The sequence below is a fragment of the Pongo abelii genome, chromosome 20 (genome assembly GCF_028885655.2).
Source record: "Pongo abelii isolate AG06213 chromosome 20, NHGRI_mPonAbe1-v2.0_pri, whole genome shotgun sequence".
NCBI lineage: Eukaryota > Metazoa > Chordata > Mammalia > Primates > Hominidae > Pongo > Pongo abelii.
The window spans coordinates 42,440,088-42,458,836 of NC_072005.2; the positions used below are offsets into that span (position 1 = coordinate 42,440,088).

Below are 18,749 nucleotides of genomic sequence, written 5' to 3' on the forward strand. Positions count from 1 at the left end.
CACAGGTTGCAGTGAGCCGAGATTGCACCACTGCACTGTAGCCTGCGTGACAGAGTGAGACTCTGTCTCAAAAAAAAAAAAAAAAAAAAAAGAGACAAGTCTTGCTGTGTTTCCCTGGCTGAAATGCAGTAGCTGTTCACAAACATGATTATAGTTCACTATAGCCTTAACCTCCTGGGCTCAAGTGATCCTCTTGCCTCAGCCTTCTGTGTAGCTGGGCCTATTGAGGCTTCTTTTATAGGCTAACATATTTTCTATCTTGGAGAGTGCTCTATATACACTTGAGAAGATTGTGTATTCTGTTGAGCGGTGTGTTCTATAGGTGTCTGTTAGGTCTGGTTGGTGTATGGTGTTTGAGTCTTCTATTTTCTTGCTTATAATATGCCCAGTTGTATCCATTATTAAAAGTGGTGTTTGGGCTGGGTGCGGGGGCTCATGCCTGTAATCCCAGCACTTTGGGAGGCTGAAGTGGGTGGATTACGAAGTCAGGGTGGATCACGAAGTCAGGCCAAGATGGTGAAACCCCATCTCTAGTAAAAATACAAAAATTAGCCAGGTGCGGTGGCAGGTGCCTGTAATCCCAGCTACTCAGGAGGCTGAGGCAGGAGAATTGCTTGAACCTGGGCAGCAGAGGTTGCAGTGAGCCAAGATCATGCCACTGTACTCCAGCCTAGGCGACAGACTGAGGCTCTGTCTCAAAAAAAAAAAAAAAAAGTAGTGTTTGGAGGCTCCAGAAATTATTGTTAAATTGCCAGTTTCTGCCTTCAATTCAATTCGTATTTTTGCTTTATGTATTTTAAGACCATTAGATGCATATGTAATTGTTTCTTTCTGCCAGATTGACCTTTTTATCATTATAAAATGTTCTTTAGTAACAGTTTTAAGTTCTATTTTGTCTGATATTAGCATATCCCCTCTAGCTTTCTTATGGTTGTTCGTGTGCTGTATCTTTTTCCATCACTTTATTTTCAAGCTATTTGGATATTTGAACCTAAAATGTATTTCCTGTAGACAGCATGTAGTTGAATTCTGTTTTTCTATCCAACTTGACAATCTCTGCCTTTTTTTTTAGCATGTTTAATCCTTTCAGAGTTAATGGTAACACTTAAATTATTGGGCTATGTCTGCCATTTTCCTTTTTGTTTTCCATATGTCTCGTGTCATTTTTTGTTTCTCCTTTACTGCTTTCTTTTCACTAAGCGAATATTTTCCAGTATAAAATTATAATTTCTTTAATGATTTTTCACTATATTTTCTTAGTGGTTGCTCTAGGACTTGGATACTATGTATCTTATCAGAATCTACTTCAGATTTATACTAAATTCCATTAAGATATGGAAATGTTGGTCTTATGTAGCTCTATTCCTTCTTCACTCGTTTTGTACTATTATTGTTATATATATTACAGACTCAACCCATTATTATAATTACTACTGCATATAGTGTTGCATCACTTAAGCTGAGAAAAGAGAGCAAATATGTATTATGTTTATTATATTAACCTTATTTACCATTTGTTTGTGTTGATTCAAGTTCTAGTAAATCTTGTGTCATTGCTTACTCTTCCAAATTTGCTCTGAAGATTCTTTCTTCATCTCTGGTTTTCAACATTTTTGCTATGGTATATCTGACTGTGGGCCTCTTACATTTATTTTACCTGGAATTCATTGAGCTTCTTGAATGTATAATGTTTTTTGTCAGATTTGGGGAATGTCCAACCATTATTTCTTTGAATGTTTTTTCTGCACCTTTCTCTCTTCTTCTAGTACTCCTACCTCTGACCCCTGAGTACCAGCTAAACAAGTTCTTATATGTTGTGATCACAATGCCTAATTTTGATGACTTCAAATTAATTAGTGTTATGTTTTTACAGGAAACAGTGACATTTAAGGATGTGGCTGTTGACCTTACCCAGGAGGAATGGGAGCAGATGAAACCTGCTCAAAGGAACTTGTATCGAGATGTGATGCTGGAGAATTACAGCAACCTAGTCACAGTGGGTAAGGTGGCTTGGTAGCCTTGCAATTTAACAGAGAATTCTTTTCCATTTCTGAAATGTTTGAAGACTGTAACTTGCCAGATGAATCTAGCCTTTCCTTTCTCCATGTGACTGTATGTGCTCCACTCTTCAGTGTTAAAGGCTAATTACTTTGTGTCATTGTGTAAGTTCGTTCATCCTCATCTGTTATAAGCCCTCAAGCTTGAACTTAGCCTAAGATCTGAATGGTTGTCTCCAGCATTGACATCCACATCCTTTGCTGTTTCTTGTAATAGGCTGTCAAGTCACCAAACCGGATGTGATATTCAGGTTGGAGCAAGAAGAGGAGCCCTGGGTGATGGAGGAAGAAATGTTTGGGAGGCACTGTCCAGGTGAATAAGTGAAAAGCAGCTCTGAATGAGAAAGCCACATGAGAGTTGTTCAGTGAAGAGTTGATATCATTTCACAATTTCCAAGATTTTCTTGAAGGCCCTATTCTTCTAGATTGACAAATGGGATGGAGTGCTTTAGATTACTGTGACATTTCTAGATATTATTCTTCCTATATTGCAGATATTTTCCTCTTTTAAATTGTAGAGGGCCAGTAGCCCTATCCAATTTCATAATACCAACCTTCTCTAATTCATGCACAGCCTCACTTTCAGGATTATTGTTCCTCTCTGTGTGATCCTCGGGCACTCTCTTTCCTTTACGTTTATGGTTTCATTTTCTTATGCATTCAGTATTTCATGGTTGTGTAGTAATTTTAAAACATGTTTCACACTTAGGTTTCTTTTCATTTCTTTCCTTCTTTCTTTTTTAAAAAGTCTTAGATTTGTGTTTGGTTAACAAGTTTCACTTCCCATTGTACTTCACAACCCTCACAATCCCATGGCTAAGAAATGTAAAAGTTTCTGGCTTAGAAATCTCATGGCATCTCCTTTCTGCTTATTCCTGCCTTGCATTCCTTTAATTTTTTGAAAATACATGAGGTTCATACTTGGGTAAAAAAATATAACCAATGTAACCAATATTATATCTATAACACCAATATTATACCTTTTGTGCAAAAGTAAATCTTCCTCTTATCCCGGACACAGTCCCTTCCTTTCCATAGTTGCATACACTTCTTTTTTGGAGTTATCCTGGCTATTTTTGATTATTTATTTTACCATATGAATTTTAGACTTAACTGTCTATTTCCAGAGAAAAACATGTTGGAATTTTTATTGGGATTGTGCTAAATATATAAATTAACTTTCAGAAATTTAACATCTTTTTAATGCCAATGTTTTCTGTCTAAGAATACATTCTGTCTTCGTTCAGATTTTCATATCTACTTCTGTGTCCTTTAGAAATGGAGCTTTCCAAGTTTTCCCATTGTTGCTTTTATATATTTCATTATAATAATGGGTAAGAAAGCTATAAAACCATCCTTATTTACAGATAATGAGATTGTAGCCCTAGAAAACACAAGAGAACCAATTGAGAAAGTACAACAAATAGTAAGAGAACTCAGTGAGGTGGTAGGATATCAAATTAACAAATAAAAATCAATAGCTTTCATATATACTTCAACAACCAAGTAGAAGATACTAAGGAAAGAAAACTACATTTATAGTAGTAAGAACAAAGATGAAATACTATTCTGGGCATGGATATATAACAATATACCAAACAAAATCCTGTCTTTATGAGCTTATAATTTAATGGAGACTAGAGTCCCTGAGGTTTTGCATATGGGAAAATACCTTTTTAACCTTTACATTTGGTTGATAGTTGGCCGTGTGTAAAATTCTTAAGCCATACTTTCTTTTCCAAAGAGTTTTATAGACAGTTACCTGAGGGATTTAGACAATTCTGTCTTGTTTCCTAGATTCAAATGTTGCTTGGAGAAGTCTGAAGCCTGATTATTTCCCCTCATAGGTGACTTATTTTCCAGGATGCCTATAGGTTTCTTTTTCTTTAAAGCTTAAGTGGCTTTATGAGGCTATGTCTTGGAATTGATCAGTCAGTATCAGTTTTTCCTTTCAACTTGTGAATTCATGATTTTTGTTCCTTGAAACGTCGTCATATAGATTTTATGCTTGTTTCTTTTATGGTTATCATTGTCATCTTTCGATGAAAGTATTTCCTGCTGTAGCCACTGTTTACAGAAGCATAGTGTCGAAGACTGTCCAGAAAAATACTCTGAGTTGGTAAGAAGTCTCTATACCTCACACTGACCTCCTTTATCATACAAGGTTTTGTGTTGAGAGTTGGTTTACCCTTTCATTCTCCCAAGTTAAAGAGAGATTATTATTTGCATACTTCCTCTAGAACTCAGAGTCTCTTCCGTCTTCCTATGCTAACAAACTGCTTATATAAGAATACTGGCTGTTTGCATCTCTTTGTTCAGCCCTGCCTTTGTACCATTTGTCAGGGCCAGATGAAGTCCATTCTGTACCTGCCACAATTTCAAGACATCTGGCAAAAAAATGATTCATTCATTCTGCCCACAAGGGGGTGCCTCTGTTTTAGAGAACTCTTCCCTGTACTTTTTGTTGGAGATAAGAAACAGGAATTGCTATCTCTGGGTTTCTTCCCTGCCTAATCCAGTCTATTTTCTGTTCTTTCCTCCTATTCTGGAGATGGAGTTTAGCTATCTTTAAGGTTCATTGAAGATGTATTTTCTTTCTTTCTTTTTCTTTTTTTTTTTTTTTTTTGAGATGGAGTCTCACTCTGTCACCCAGGCTGGAGTGCAGTGGTGCAGTCTCAGCTCACTGCAACCTCTGCCTCCTGGGTTTAAGCAATTCTTCTGCCTCAGCCTCCCAAGTAGCTGGGACTACAGGCACACGTGACCACGCCTGGCTAATTTTTGTATCTTTTAGTAGAGATGGGGTTTCACCATGTTGGCCAGGCTGGTCTCGAATTCCTGACCTCGTGATCCGCCCACCTCGGTCTCCCGAAGTGCTGGGATTACAGGCGTGAGCCACCGCACCTGGCCAGAAGATATATTTTCTTTTTCTGTTTCTTCTTCATGTTTGCAGAGTGAAGAGGAGACAGAGATGTTTAATTCTACCATATTGAAACAGGAAGTCCTCTATGCTGTATTTGATCCATTTCACCCTTCTTGGAAATGTCTTTCTTCTTTGTTCTTCCCTAAAGGATTCAAATTCTTCCTTGGTTCTGGTTTATTGTTTATTTCTTCTTCTCTTATGAAATATCTTTTACATGACTCCTTTCTCATCTCTCACTGGACATCACCCAAAGTAGTTCTGAATTACAATAGACTTCTTTTTCCTCAAAATACCTTCATGCTATATCTGTGTTCATGCTATTAAATAGGTATTTAACTCTAGAAATGACAGCATTGGAATATGTATCTTTAATGCCTCCAGAATTTGGAAACTCTTCATATCTCTGTCGTTAATTATGAGTGCTCTTACCTAAGTTCTAGCAGTTATTTAACTTTAATCTCATTTTCTAATAAATGGTCCTCAATATTTCCAGCCTACATTGGTCTTGCCTATCTCTCAACTAACATTCTATTACATGTCTACCAGAGTGGTTGGAATCTGAAAACATATACTATCTTCTATATGTTTTCGTATTTTGATGTCTAACGCTTGTTTATTAGTCTACCTGGAGAAAGAAAAACTTATTCTTCCTATAAATGAGTCATGATTGATGTAGAGCTATATTTGGGAAGATTTTTCTTATTTTTGGTTGTTTTAAAATATTTACCTACAGATTTCAAAATAAATGTGGAAGAAATCAGGCTAGAGTTAGAAAGACAGGGCATAGTCACGTGAGATAGTGTTGAATGTTAAATTGCATGTGAAGCATCTATTTAGTAAATGAGTAAACCAGACAACACCTAGAAAGTTTTAAGAGAAGGGCTGTAGAAGGAGTAACAAGATTGAGGCTTTCTTTTTCTTTTTGAAAAGAGCTTGGCATTGAAGCCATTTTCCTGTAAGATCTATAGCTTCTTTAGACTTATTAAAAATTAGAAAACATAACAAAATGTTTGGAAAGTAAAATTAGCGTGTCTGTTTTGGGGGGTAAAATTAGAAACATGGCCTGATTGGAGGAGAGAAGATTGTAGGAGATTAGTGAAATCAAAGATGAGTTTTCCATTGTAGAGTCAGAAAGTTCTGAATTTTGTTAGCATTCATGTTCTCTTTTGCTGTCTTTTATTTTTAAAATTTTGTTGTCAATTTAGTTTATTTTTTCCCCTCTTTAATCACTGAAGCTATAGTTTTGCCCTGTGCATGGTGGCAGCAAGGTTACAATGGTCAATTATAAGCAGGGGCTTATAAGATAACAGAATATGAAGGTTAAAAAACATCTAGTTATCTGAATTTTAAGTTACAGTTGACGGAACTCCAGGGGCATGAAAAACCATTGTAGAACTAATGATGTAGGAATGTTATCATTTTGGGTGATGGTATGAAAGAAAAAAGTTAAAACTCAATGGAATTTGATATAAAGGCAGTTTCAGTGTGGAGAAATAAACATAGGATAAGATGATAGGACCTGCTGTTAGAACACTGAGGTGAATCAAAGATGGCTTGCCTCCTGATCAGCTTTATACTTTTTATTCAATAAAATTAGACCTCCCTATTTCTAATATGCCTTGTTCTTTAAGCACATATAAAAATGAATCACAATTAGATGGAAAGTTGGAGTTCTCTCCATATTTATTACCAGTTTTGGATCGTATTTAGTTTGGACAGACTAATCTTCAAGTATGTTTAGATAGAAATAAAGGAATTTGAACTTTATGAAAATTAATTTGCTTGTGGTATGCAGACTGCACAAAAGATAGACTTGTCAGGATCATATGACGTTAATCTAGGCAAAAGTAATGAGAACTTGGGTTATCATTTGTTTCTCTCAACCTAATGTAGCTGTCATTATTTCTCACTTACGCCATTTCTTTCCCTTTTAATATGCATTTTTAGTTTTTTCAAAGTATGCCTTATACATTACTTGTTTTAGAGAGCCGGTAGAAATATATCACATTATAGCAGTGCTGTGCTCTGACCTCACATTTCACCTCCTTTAGTCAATTATTTTTGACTTTTTTTAACTATCTCTTTTGTTGTCGGCGTACGCATTTTGAAACAAATGTTTATACTGCTCTGTAAATTTTTTTTTTTTTTGAGACAGAGTCTTGCTCTTGTTGCCCAGGCTGGAGTGGAATGGCGTGATCTTTGCTCACTGCAACTCTGCCTCCCGGGTTCAAGTGATTCTCCTGCCTCAGCCTGCCAAGTAACTGGGATCACAGGCATACACCACCACGCCTGGCTAATTTTTTGTCTTTAGTAGAGACGGGGTTTCACCATGTTAGTCAGGCTGGTCTTGAACTCCTGACTCGCCTCGGTCTCCCAAAGTGCTGGGATTACAGGTGTGTACTACCGCACCCGGTCTGTAAATGTTTTTGTAGTCATTTTCAAACATAAGAATAGAGAGATAAAGGAGCCGGGCGCGGTGGCTCACACCTGTAATCCTAGCACTTTGGGAGGCCGAGGTGGGCAGATCATGAGGTCAGGATATCGAGACCATCCTGGCTAACATGGTGAAACCCCATCTCTATTAAAAATACAAAAAATTAGCTGGGCGTGGTGGCGGGTGCCTGTAGTCCCAGCTACTCGGGAGGCTGAGACAGGAGAATGGCGTGAACCCAGGAGGCAGAGTTTGCAGGGAGCCGAGATCGCGCCACTGCACTCCAGCCTGGGCGACAGGACCAGACTCCGTCTCAAAAAAAAAAAAGAATAGAGAGATAATATAAGGAATCCTCATGTATTCATCACTCAGCTTCAACAGTTACCGACATTTTCTCAGATTTGTTTACTCTGTTTCTCTCTTACCCCCACTCCAGTTTTGTTTTGTTTTTTTGCTGAACTACTTTACCTTTTCTTTTAAATACTACCATATGTATTGCCATATGTATTGCCAAGATATTTTTTTTTAATCCTGCAATATTTCTAACACACCTAACAACATTAGTAATAATTTCTTACTATCATCTGCTACTTAGTCTCTGTTATATATTTCATTGTGTCAAGAATGTTGTTTATGGTTGGTTTATTTGAATCAGGATCCAAATAAAATCTGCACATTCTTAGTTCACAGACTATACAAAAGCAGGCTGTGGGTATAGTTTGCCAACCCCTGCTCTAGATGTACCTTATTCTGGATTTGCCATTTAACCTCCTTGTGGTGGTGACATGCTTCTTTATCCCATTTTTCCTATAATCTGGCTTTACTCAATGCTGGTTCAAATCTTTGGCAAGTGTACTTCATAGGTGATGCTGTGTACATTGTGTTGCATCTTATGTCAGTTTGTTCCACTTGCAGACATAATTGAGATTGATCAGTAGATTCATGTGTTGTCAGGCCAAATCCTCCTGTTTCAGTGATCTCTGTCAACCTTTCATTTAAGGGTTTTAGCACCTATTGACCATCATAGCCTAGATCCATTATTTTATTAGAGCGTCTTTCACTTTTATTAGCTGAAATTCTCCCATAGAGAATAACTCTCTCATTAACTATTCGATTGCACTGAAACACAGTTTCTCAGGCCAGGAAAAAGAAATACTCTTTCTCTTCAAAAACTTTTAGAATAATGATTGGTGTCCTAGAGGTTTCCAAAATTTGTCAAGTTAAATCATTATAAATTTATGTAATTTGAGCATCAGAATATATTATAGGCGTATAAATATTTTTCATATATTATTATTATTATTATATTGAAGACAGAGTCTTGCTCTGTTGCCCAGGCTGGAGAGCAATGGTGTGATCTTAGCTCACTACAACATCCGCCTCCCGGGTTCAAGCGAGTCTTGTGCCTCCACCTCCCGAGTAGCTGAGATTAAAGGTGTGTGCCACCACACCTGTAATTTTTGTATTTTTTAGTAGAGATTGGGTTTCATCATGTTGGCCAGGCTGGTCTCGAACTCTTGGCCTTAAGTGATCATCCCGCTTTGGCCTCACAAAGTGCTGGGATTACAGTCATGAGCCACCACACCAGGCCCATATATTAATACTCAAATTGTCTCATCTTTAGCAAGAGAGATCTTTAGCTAATCTTGTAAATTTCTTGCTCCAGACATGGAAATAGCCATTTCTTTAAAAACTTTTGCCTCTTTTAGCAGGAAATGATATTGTGGAGACTGCAGTCTGAGGATTATGGTTTCTCTTTAATACTGAGTTATTGGTTCTATAGCTTTTAAGTGGACAGAGCTAGGAAAAATGCATCTTTTAAAAAGAAAAAAATAGGCCAGGCGCGGTGGCTCATGCCTGTAATCCCAGCACTTTGGGAGGTTGAAGCAGGCGAATCACCTGAGTTTGGGAGTTTGAGACCAGCCTGACCAACATGGAGAAACCCCGTCTCTACTAAAAATACAAAATTAGTTGGGCATGGTGGTGCATGCCTGTAATCCTAGCTACTCAGGAGGCTGAGGCAGGAGAATTGCTTGAACCTGGGAGGTGGAGGTTGTGGTGAGCCGAGATCATGCCATTGCACTCCAGCCTGGACAACAAGAGCAAAACTCCATCTCAAAAAACACGAAAAAGAAAAAGAAAAATATATATGAATTTTAGATACATCCAGTTAAAATTATAAAGTATAGTGCCCTTTTACCTTTTATGCTGCAAATCTTGGCTCCTCATTACATTTTTTATTTCCTCAATTCATATATATTTCTCACCCTTGGCACTGTTGACATTTTGGGCCAGATAATTCTTTGCTCTGGGGGACTGCCTTGTGTGTTGTGGGACGTTTAGCAGCATGCCTGCTTCTACTCACTGGATAACAGTAGCGCCATCCCTATTTCTCCCCATCATCTCCCCAGCTGTGAAAACCTAAAATGTTTGTAGACCTTCCAGACATTGCCAAGTGACCCTTAGGGAGTAACACTGATTAATATATCTTCTTTCTTTACATATTAGTTTCAAATTAACAGTAATGCTAATATTACTAATAATAAAAACTAAATGTAATTTAAGATTTCTTTGGGGTTTTCTTCCTTAGAATATATTCTAATAGGGATATATAGTCAAACTACTACGTTTAAGGTTACTTGAAGTAATTTTCTATGTGATTATAGCCCTCATTTGATAAGTAGGTTTGTTTCCAATTTTTTTCTATTTTTAGGGATTGCTTTGGCTTTTTTTTTCTTTTTTGATTTAATTTTTATTTTTTCATATGTAAAATATGTACATGATTTTATTGTCAGAACTCTAAAGTTACAGTCAGAGAAGTCATGGTTTCAGGACATGTAAGTGAAAAAAACTCAGCGTACAGAACATTGTTTAGAATATGCTCTCTTTTATGTGCAAATGGATGGGAAGAGAGACAGAGAGAGAAGAGTGAATGTGTGTGTGTGTGTGTATAAAATATATATTAAAAATACAATTGGCCCTCGGACAACATGGGTTTAAACTGCATGGGTCCACTTATATGCTGATTTTCTTACACCTCTGCCACCCAAGACAGCAAGACCAACCTCCTCCTCAGCCTACTCAGTGTGAAGATGATGAGGATGAAGATGTTTAGGATGATCCACTTCCACTTAATGAATAGTAAATATATTTTCTCTTCCTTATGATTATTGTAATATTTTCTTTTCTCTAAGTTATTTTATTGTAAAAATGCAATATATAATACATATACAAAATATGTGTTAATCAACTATGTTTTCAATAAGGCTTCTGGTCAACAGTAGGCTAAGTTTTGGGAGAGTCAGAAGTTAGAAGCAGATTTGCAATTATGTGGAGGATTAGCACCCCATCCCCATGTTGTTCAAGGGCCAACTGTACATATGATATATGCCTGTATATGTACTATATATAAGGAAATGTGTGATTATATATATATGTGTGTGTGTGTGGGTGGGTGTGTGTGTGTGTGTATACGTATGTGTGTATGTATGTATGTATGTTTTTTTAAATGATGGAAGAATAATCCAAGAACTGGCCGGGCATGGTGGCTCATACCTGTAATCCCAGCACTTTGGGAGGCTGGGGCGGGCGGATCATGAGGTCAGAAGATAGAGACCATCCTGGCCAACATGGTGAAACTCTGTTTCTACTAAAAAACGCAAAAAATTAGCCAGGCGTGGTGGCGTGCACCTGTAGTTCCAGCTATTGGGGAGGCTGAGGCAGGGGAATTGCTTGAACTCGGGAGGCGGAGGTTGCAGTGAGCCAAGATTATGCCACTGCACTCCAGCCTGGCAACAGAGAGAGACTGTCTCAAAATAATAATAATAATAATAATAATAACAATAATAATAATCCAAGAACTAATAAAAATGGTTATCTAGAGGGCAAAGGGGGATTGGTGTTTCAGGGACAGGGTAGGATCTGGACTTCCCTAAATAAGCTGCTGTTTGGTAATTTGTCAGTTTTTATCAACTTGATATAAATAGAAGATGAGGTTTAGTAGCGTTACCACAATCACTTCTCCTTTCCTTTTTTTCTGGAATATAGATACATCACAATTTTTAGCTAATTCAATTTCACCACTTACTTTGTTATGATTGTTGACATATTGTTTACTACTGAGCCAAGAAATAACTCTTAATTACATATACTTATATAACTTTTTGTCACTCCTAGAATTACTACTTGCCTTATTTTTCTGTTTTCTATGTATTTTTAATTTAAATGATGCCCTCAAAATTCTTTGTTTAAATAAGGAATCCATCATTGTTATTAGTTTACCTCATTTTGATGCATGAAGGGATAAAAGGGAAATTCTAAACATCTTCCAAAATTCTAAATTTTAAAGAGGATAAAAGAAATTTTTTAGTTTTTTGTTTCTTTTTTTTTTTTTTTTTTTTTTTTTGAGATGGAGTTTTGCTCTTGTTGCCCAGCCTGGAGTGCAAAGTTGCAATCTCAGCTCACCGCAACCTCCACCTCCCAGGTTCACACAATTCTCCTGCCTCAGCCTCCCAAGTAGCTGGGATTATAGGCATGCGCCACCATGCCCAGCTAATTTTGTATTTTTAGTAGAGATGGGGTTTCTCCATGTTAGTCAGGCTGAACTCCCAACCTCTGGTGATGCACCCACCTTGGCCTCCCAAAGTGCTGGGATTACAGGCTTGAGCCACTGCACCCTGCCTGTGTTTTTTTAACTAGTGGACTATACTGTAGAATGGTTGGATCAGAACCTAGAAGATTTTTTGTTTGTTTGTTTGTTTGTTTGAGACTGAGTCTTACTCTGTTGCCCAGGCTGGAGTGCAGCAGCACGATCTCGGCTCACTGCAACTCCCAGTTGCTTAACTCCCAGGTTCAAGCAATTCTCCTGCCTCAGCCTCCTGTGTAGCTGGGATTACATGCGCGCAACACCACGCCTGGCTAATTTTGTATTTTTAGTAGAGATGGGGTTTCATCATGTTGGTCAGGCTGGTCTTGAACTCCTGACCTCATGTGATCCACCTGCCTCGGCCTCCCAAAGTGCGGGGATTACAGGCGTAAGCCACCACGCCCAGGCTGAACCTAGAAGTTTTGTGTGGGGCCCAAATGCCAGCATCTGTTGTTCCTTTTAATCTTTTTATCTCCTATGTGTAGGTACATGCCAGTATTCATGAGGCTAAATAACAGAGAGGGATTGTTGATCTCATTCATGTTAGAGTGCATGGTGAATCTAAATCACATGGGAACTCTACATGCAGTATGTCTAGGAAATGTAGTTTTAACTGCCTCAGCCTTTACAGGATGGAAAAGCATGGTGGGAGATTGGAATACATGTTACTTAAGCAGATCCATAACTCTTGCCTTGGTGTGTAACTGCTCCCTACTCAGACTTTAATCCTCTTCCTTTTAGTCCCGCTCTTATCCTACCCACTCCCCTTTTTTTTGAGATGAGCTCTTGCTATATTTCCTAGACTAGTCTCAAATTCCTGGGCTTTAGCAACGCTTCCAAGTAGCTGGGAATACAGGTACAGCCCACCGCATCTGGTTTTTTAAATTAATAAACTTCATCTTTTAGGCTTGTTTTAGGTTCACAGCAAAACTGAGTGGTGTACAGAGCTCATGAAAAAGTACAAAGTATATGGGTACCCACTGCCCAGACACACACCCAGCCTTCCCCACTGTCAACATCTTGCACCACAGTGGTATATTTGTTACCATCAATGAACCTGCATTACTGTTATTATTATACACATTATTATTACCAAAGTCCATAATTTACATTAGGGTCACTCCTGGTGTTGTACATTCTATGGGTTTTGATAAATGTATAATGACTCAGATCCATTATAGTATCGTACAGAATACTTTCACTGTCCTAAAACTCCTCTCTCTTCCTCCTATTTATTCCTTCCTCTCCCATAAGCTCTGGCAACCACTGATATCTTTACTAGTCATCATTTTGCCTTTTCCAGTTTGGAATCATATAGTAGGTGGCCTTTTCCAATGGGCTTCTTTTACTTAGCAACATGCATTTAAGGTTCCTCCATGTCTTTTCATAACTTGATAGCACATCCGTTTTTATCACTGATGAATATTTCATTGTCTAGGTGTACCACAGTTTATCCATTCACCTAGTAAAGGGCATCTTCCAAGTGTTGGCAATTAGGAATAAAGCTGCTGTAAATATCCATGTGCAGATTTTTGTATGGACATATGTTTTCAACTCATTGGGGTAAATACCAAGCATGATTGCTGAATAATATGGTAATAGTATGTCTAATTTTGTAAGAAACTGCCAGACTGTCTTCCAAAGTGGCCGTACCATTTTGCAGTCCCACCAGCAATGAGTGAGAGGTCCTATTGCTCTGCAAACTTGTCAGCCTTTGACTTAGCAGTTGCAGCAGAGGTTGTTTGTTGTTGTTGATTTTTTTTTTTTTTTTTTCCAGATTTCCTACATAGGTGATCACATCACCTGTGAACAAAGACAGTTCTTGTTTCATTTTTCCTTCCTAATCTGAATAGCTTTTATTTCCTTTTCTTGTTATTGCATTAGGTAGTACTTCTAGTACAATGTTAAAAAGCAGTAATGCGAGGGAACATCCTTGCCTTGTGCTTGTTTATCCCTACCTTTTGAGTGCCTAGATTCTCCAATTCTTGAGCCTTTCCAGTGATTTCTGGTCAAATCACTTTGTTGCTTATTGTCATTTGCATCTTCATTATACTTTATAGCTTTACTATTCAGTTTATGGTTCCCTAAATGCTTCTCATCCTGCAGTATTATGTTAAAATCTCTTGTTCACCTTTTTTTACACTCATGTCTCCTTTTCCTTATGGATTTAACCCTTTATTCGTTCACTATCATTTTAATGGAATTTTAGGAAGGAGGAAAAATACATGCATTCAAGCCAGTGTGTTTAATCACAAATGTTCATTTTGTTCTCTAGCCGTTTGACTCCCTATCAGTCATTTTTGTGTTCACCCTCTCATTTTAATTATTCTATTCATTTTGCTGATTTCCGCACTATACGTGGACGCTTTAAAAATCAATCAAGGCTACTTGGACCTACAGATGTCAGTTTTTGTCTCCATATGTTTTATGTAGTAGTTAACTTCTCAAACCTTAGGAACTAGGAACATTTACTCTTAGCTTTCTTTTGTATTGGTTGACTAGGCCAGCATCAAGGATTAAACCCCACATTAGCCGATTTCTGATATGTTATTAATAGTCTAGTGGTAGAATAATTCACAAGTAATCATTTCTGGTCCTCCATTTTAGAAGTTTGGGAAGTTGATGGACAGATCAAGAAGCAACAGGAAACACTTGTGAGGAAAGTAACATCCATCTCCAAGAAAATTCTGATAAAGGAAAAAGTCATTGAATGTAAAAAAGTTGCGAAAATATTTCCTCTGAGTTCAGACATTGTTACTTCAAGACAAAGCTTCTATGACTGTGACTCACTTGATAAGGGTTTGGAACGTAATTTAGACTTACTTAGATATGAGAAAGGCTGTATAAGAGAGAAACAGAGTAATGAGTTTGGGAAGCCATTTTACCATTGTGCATCCTATGTTGTAACCCCCTTTAAGTGTAATCAGTGTGGACAAGACTTCAGTCATAAATTTGACCTTATTAGACATGAGCGAATTCATGCTGGAGAGAAACCTTACGAATGTAAAGAATGTGGAAAAGCCTTCAGTAGGAAGGAAAATCTTATTACACATCAGAAAATTCATACTGGGGAAAAACCATATAAGTGTAATGAATGTGGAAAAGCTTTCATTCAGATGTCAAACCTTATTAGACACCACAGAATTCATACTGGGGAGAAACCTTATGCGTGTAAGGATTGTTGGAAAGCCTTCAGTCAGAAATCAAATCTCATTGAACATGAGCGAATTCACACTGGAGAGAAACCCTATGAATGTAAGGAATGTGGGAAATCCTTCAGCCAGAAGCAAAATCTTATTGAGCATGAGAAAATTCATACTGGGGAGAAACCTTATGCATGTAATGAATGTGGTAGAGCTTTTTCTCGAATGTCATCTGTTACGCTACATATGAGAAGTCACACAGGGGAGAAACCCTATAAATGTAATAAATGTGGAAAAGCTTTCTCTCAATGCTCAGTATTTATTATACATATGAGAAGTCACACGGGTGAGAAACCCTACGTATGTAGCGAATGTGGGAAAGCCTTCTCTCAAAGTTCATCCCTTACAGTACATATGCGAAATCATACAGCTGAGAAACCCTATGAATGTAAGGAATGTGGAAAAGCCTTCAGCAGGAAAGAAAATCTCATTACGCATCAGAAAATTCACACCGGAGAGAAACCTTATGAATGCAGTGAATGTGGGAAAGCTTTTATTCAGATGTCAAACCTCATTCGACACCAGAGAATTCATACGGGTGAGAAACCCTATGCATGTACAGTATGTGGAAAAGCCTTTAGTCAGAAATCAAACCTCACTGAACATGAGAAAATTCATACTGGAGAGAAACCTTATCATTGTAATCAATGTGGGAAAGCTTTCAGTCAGAGACAAAATCTTCTTGAGCATGAAAAAATTCATACTGGAGAGAAACCATTCAAATGTAATGAATGTGGTAAAGCCTTCTCTCGAATCTCATCCCTCACTCTTCATGTGAGAAGTCACACAGGGGAGAAACCCTATGAATGTAATAAATGTGGGAAAGCCTTTTCTCAGTGCTCATTACTTATTATACATATGAGAAGTCATACTGGTGAGAAACCCTTTGAATGTAATGAATGTGGGAAAGCATTCTCTCAAAGAGCATCCCTTTCTATACATAAGAGAGGTCATACAGGTGAGAGACACCGAGTATATTAAATGAGAGAAAGCCTCTTAAATTCAACCCATGTTTTACTTAAAATATCTTGGCTTAAGCTCAAAAAAACCGGGATCTTTATGGAAAAATTTTAATACTTTGTTAAAAGATGTAAGACTGGAATAAATGGAAAGAAATACCATATACATAGATGGAAAAACCCAGTATTATAAAAACCTCAATTCTAAAAATCTATAGACTGAATGCAGTTCCAAACAAAATCTACTAAGAATTTTCTAGGATCTTTCAAAAATGATTATAAAATTCATGTGAAATAGAAGTGTATGGATTGCTGAGACAATTTTGAAAAGAATAGAGGAAACACCCTCACTGTATGATATAAAGTTATAGTCATTTAAAAATGTGTGATATTAGTACATTAGTAGGTAAATAAGCAGATTATAAAGAACAGAATATCCAGAAGCAGATTCATGAATATATGTGAACTCAGTGTATGTTAGACATGACATCATGAATTAGTAGGGAAATGATGACCTAGTCAATAAAATTGCTGGGAATATTTGACTCTCTGTATTGGAGAAAATAAAATTACAACATTACGACATATTAAAAAATCAATATTCTTTTTTTTTTTTTTTTTTTGAGACAAGGGTCTCACTCTGTCGCCCAGGCTGGAGTATGGTGGTGCAATCTCAGCTCACTGCAGCCTCTGCCTCCCGGGTTCTTTTTTTTTTTTTTTTGTATTTTTAGTAGAGATGGGGTTTCACCATATTGGCCAGGCCAGTCTTGAACTCCTGACTTCAAGTGATCGCCCTCTTTGGCCTCCCAAAGTGCTGGGGTTTACAGGCTAGAGCCACTGCACCTGGCCAAAAAATTAACATTCTAAAGGATTTAAATACTGGAATTTGAAAAGCCAAACTGTGAAACCATTGGGAGAAAATAGATGATATTGTCTATGACGTTGAGGCCAAGGAGCTTTTTTTTTTTTTTAAGACAAAAAGACTCTGTAATTCCACTTCTAGGTATACATCCTATAGAAACTCACAAATAATACATAAGAAATATATATATAATATATGTATGTATGTATAGCCAGATGCAGTGGCACATGCCTGTAATCCTAGCTACTTGGGAGGCTGATAGAAGAAGATAACTTGAGCTCAGGAGTTCAAGACCAGCCTGGGAAACATAGCAAGACCCCATTTCTTAAAAAAAAAAAGAAATATATAGACATATATCTGCATTGAAAACAACCTGAATATTCATCAGTGGGGTAATGGATGAATAAAATATGATATATTCAAATGATAGAATAGTATACAGCACTTAAAAGCAGTGAACAAGATCCATATTGTATAACATGGATAGTTAAAACAATGTTGAATGAAAAAAACCAAAATACAAATGAAACATTGTGTAATAATATTTATGTAAATTGGAATGAAATCATTTATAAAGAACAACTGTTTCTATTATTGAAAATTGTATGTAAAACTATTTAAAATAGAATAGAAGGATACACGCCCAATTATTGATAGCATTGTCTCTGGAGATTGAATTTGAGGCTGTTGATTAAAAGGAGACCTTAGCTTTGCTTGTAGTTTTTATGCCTTAAAAAAGACTGGTAGCATATAAAATAAATCTTAAAAGCTAATGATACACAATGACAATATGAATGTTTGCTTGTAATAGTGTTTTTCTTGTTCTTTCTCAGAACAGACCAAGGGAAGCCTGTGCCTATAGAAGGAAATGTTATGATGCATTCATGTGCCCTATCAGATGCTCAACTATTTTATGAAAAATATCTCTAGAAAATTAGTAATTAGAATATTCCTGTTTATTATATAATGTGAAATTAGCACATTTTAGCAACTTGATAATGCTGTTTTTTTATATTTTAACATTTCTGAAATTGGACTCCTTTCAACTGGTGATAGATTCAAGTAAATATTTAATTATTAAAAATTTGAAAACCAGATGCCAGTATAACAAATGAAATGTGTTTTTATTTACTAGCTCAGGGCATCATGGTCTACTACTCATGGTGCCTGTCCTTTCAGTGGAGCCAGTATTATTAGACAGCAAATTTATTAGGTTCATAGCTAACTAATTACCGATATATTTAGAGTATTGTGGAGAGATTAAGATTTTTCCTGAGAAAGTGACTTTGCAATATTTGTTTTCTTGCCCTGTAATTTTCCATACAACCAGCATAGGCATTAATATCATTGTTAATTATAACAATATTTTGAAATGAGAAATCATTTGTTTCCTAAGGTGGCCATAAGCAATTGTGTAAAAGTGACCCTTTTATTCTTTTTACAACTCTTGACTTACACAGCCCATCCAGTTTTGGTTGGAAATGGTGGTGAACTTAGACCCTGAGCACTAATAATAGAGTTCTTCTTGAAGAATCTCATTCTCTGTAATAATACATGAACCAACCCTTACAGAGGTGATGTTTTTATTATGCCATCTCTACAATATTATTTGATATACATTACAGAAAGCTGCTAATGCCTTTTTAAAAAGGAGATAGGGCCAGACGCAGTA

At 37.0% G+C, this 18,749-nt stretch overlaps 1 protein-coding gene across 4 annotated transcripts in view; it reads left to right on the forward strand.

Annotated features, from left to right (window-relative positions):
- The window catches only part of ZNF568 (zinc finger protein 568), a 36,701-nt gene extending 18,527 nt beyond the window's left edge, over positions 1-18,174 (forward strand). For all 4 annotated transcript variants that reach the window (XM_024237504.3, XM_024237507.3, XM_024237509.3 and 1 more), the window contains 3 exons: positions 1,874-2,000; positions 2,275-2,370; positions 14,661-18,174. In XM_024237504.3, the coding sequence (XP_024093272.3) occupies positions 1,874-2,000; positions 2,275-2,370; positions 14,661-16,237 (1,800 nt within the window). In that variant the 3' untranslated portion in view covers positions 16,238-18,174. The remainder of the gene's footprint in view (positions 1-1,873; positions 2,001-2,274; positions 2,371-14,660) is intronic.
- The last annotated feature ends 575 nt before the right edge of the window (positions 18,175-18,749 follow it).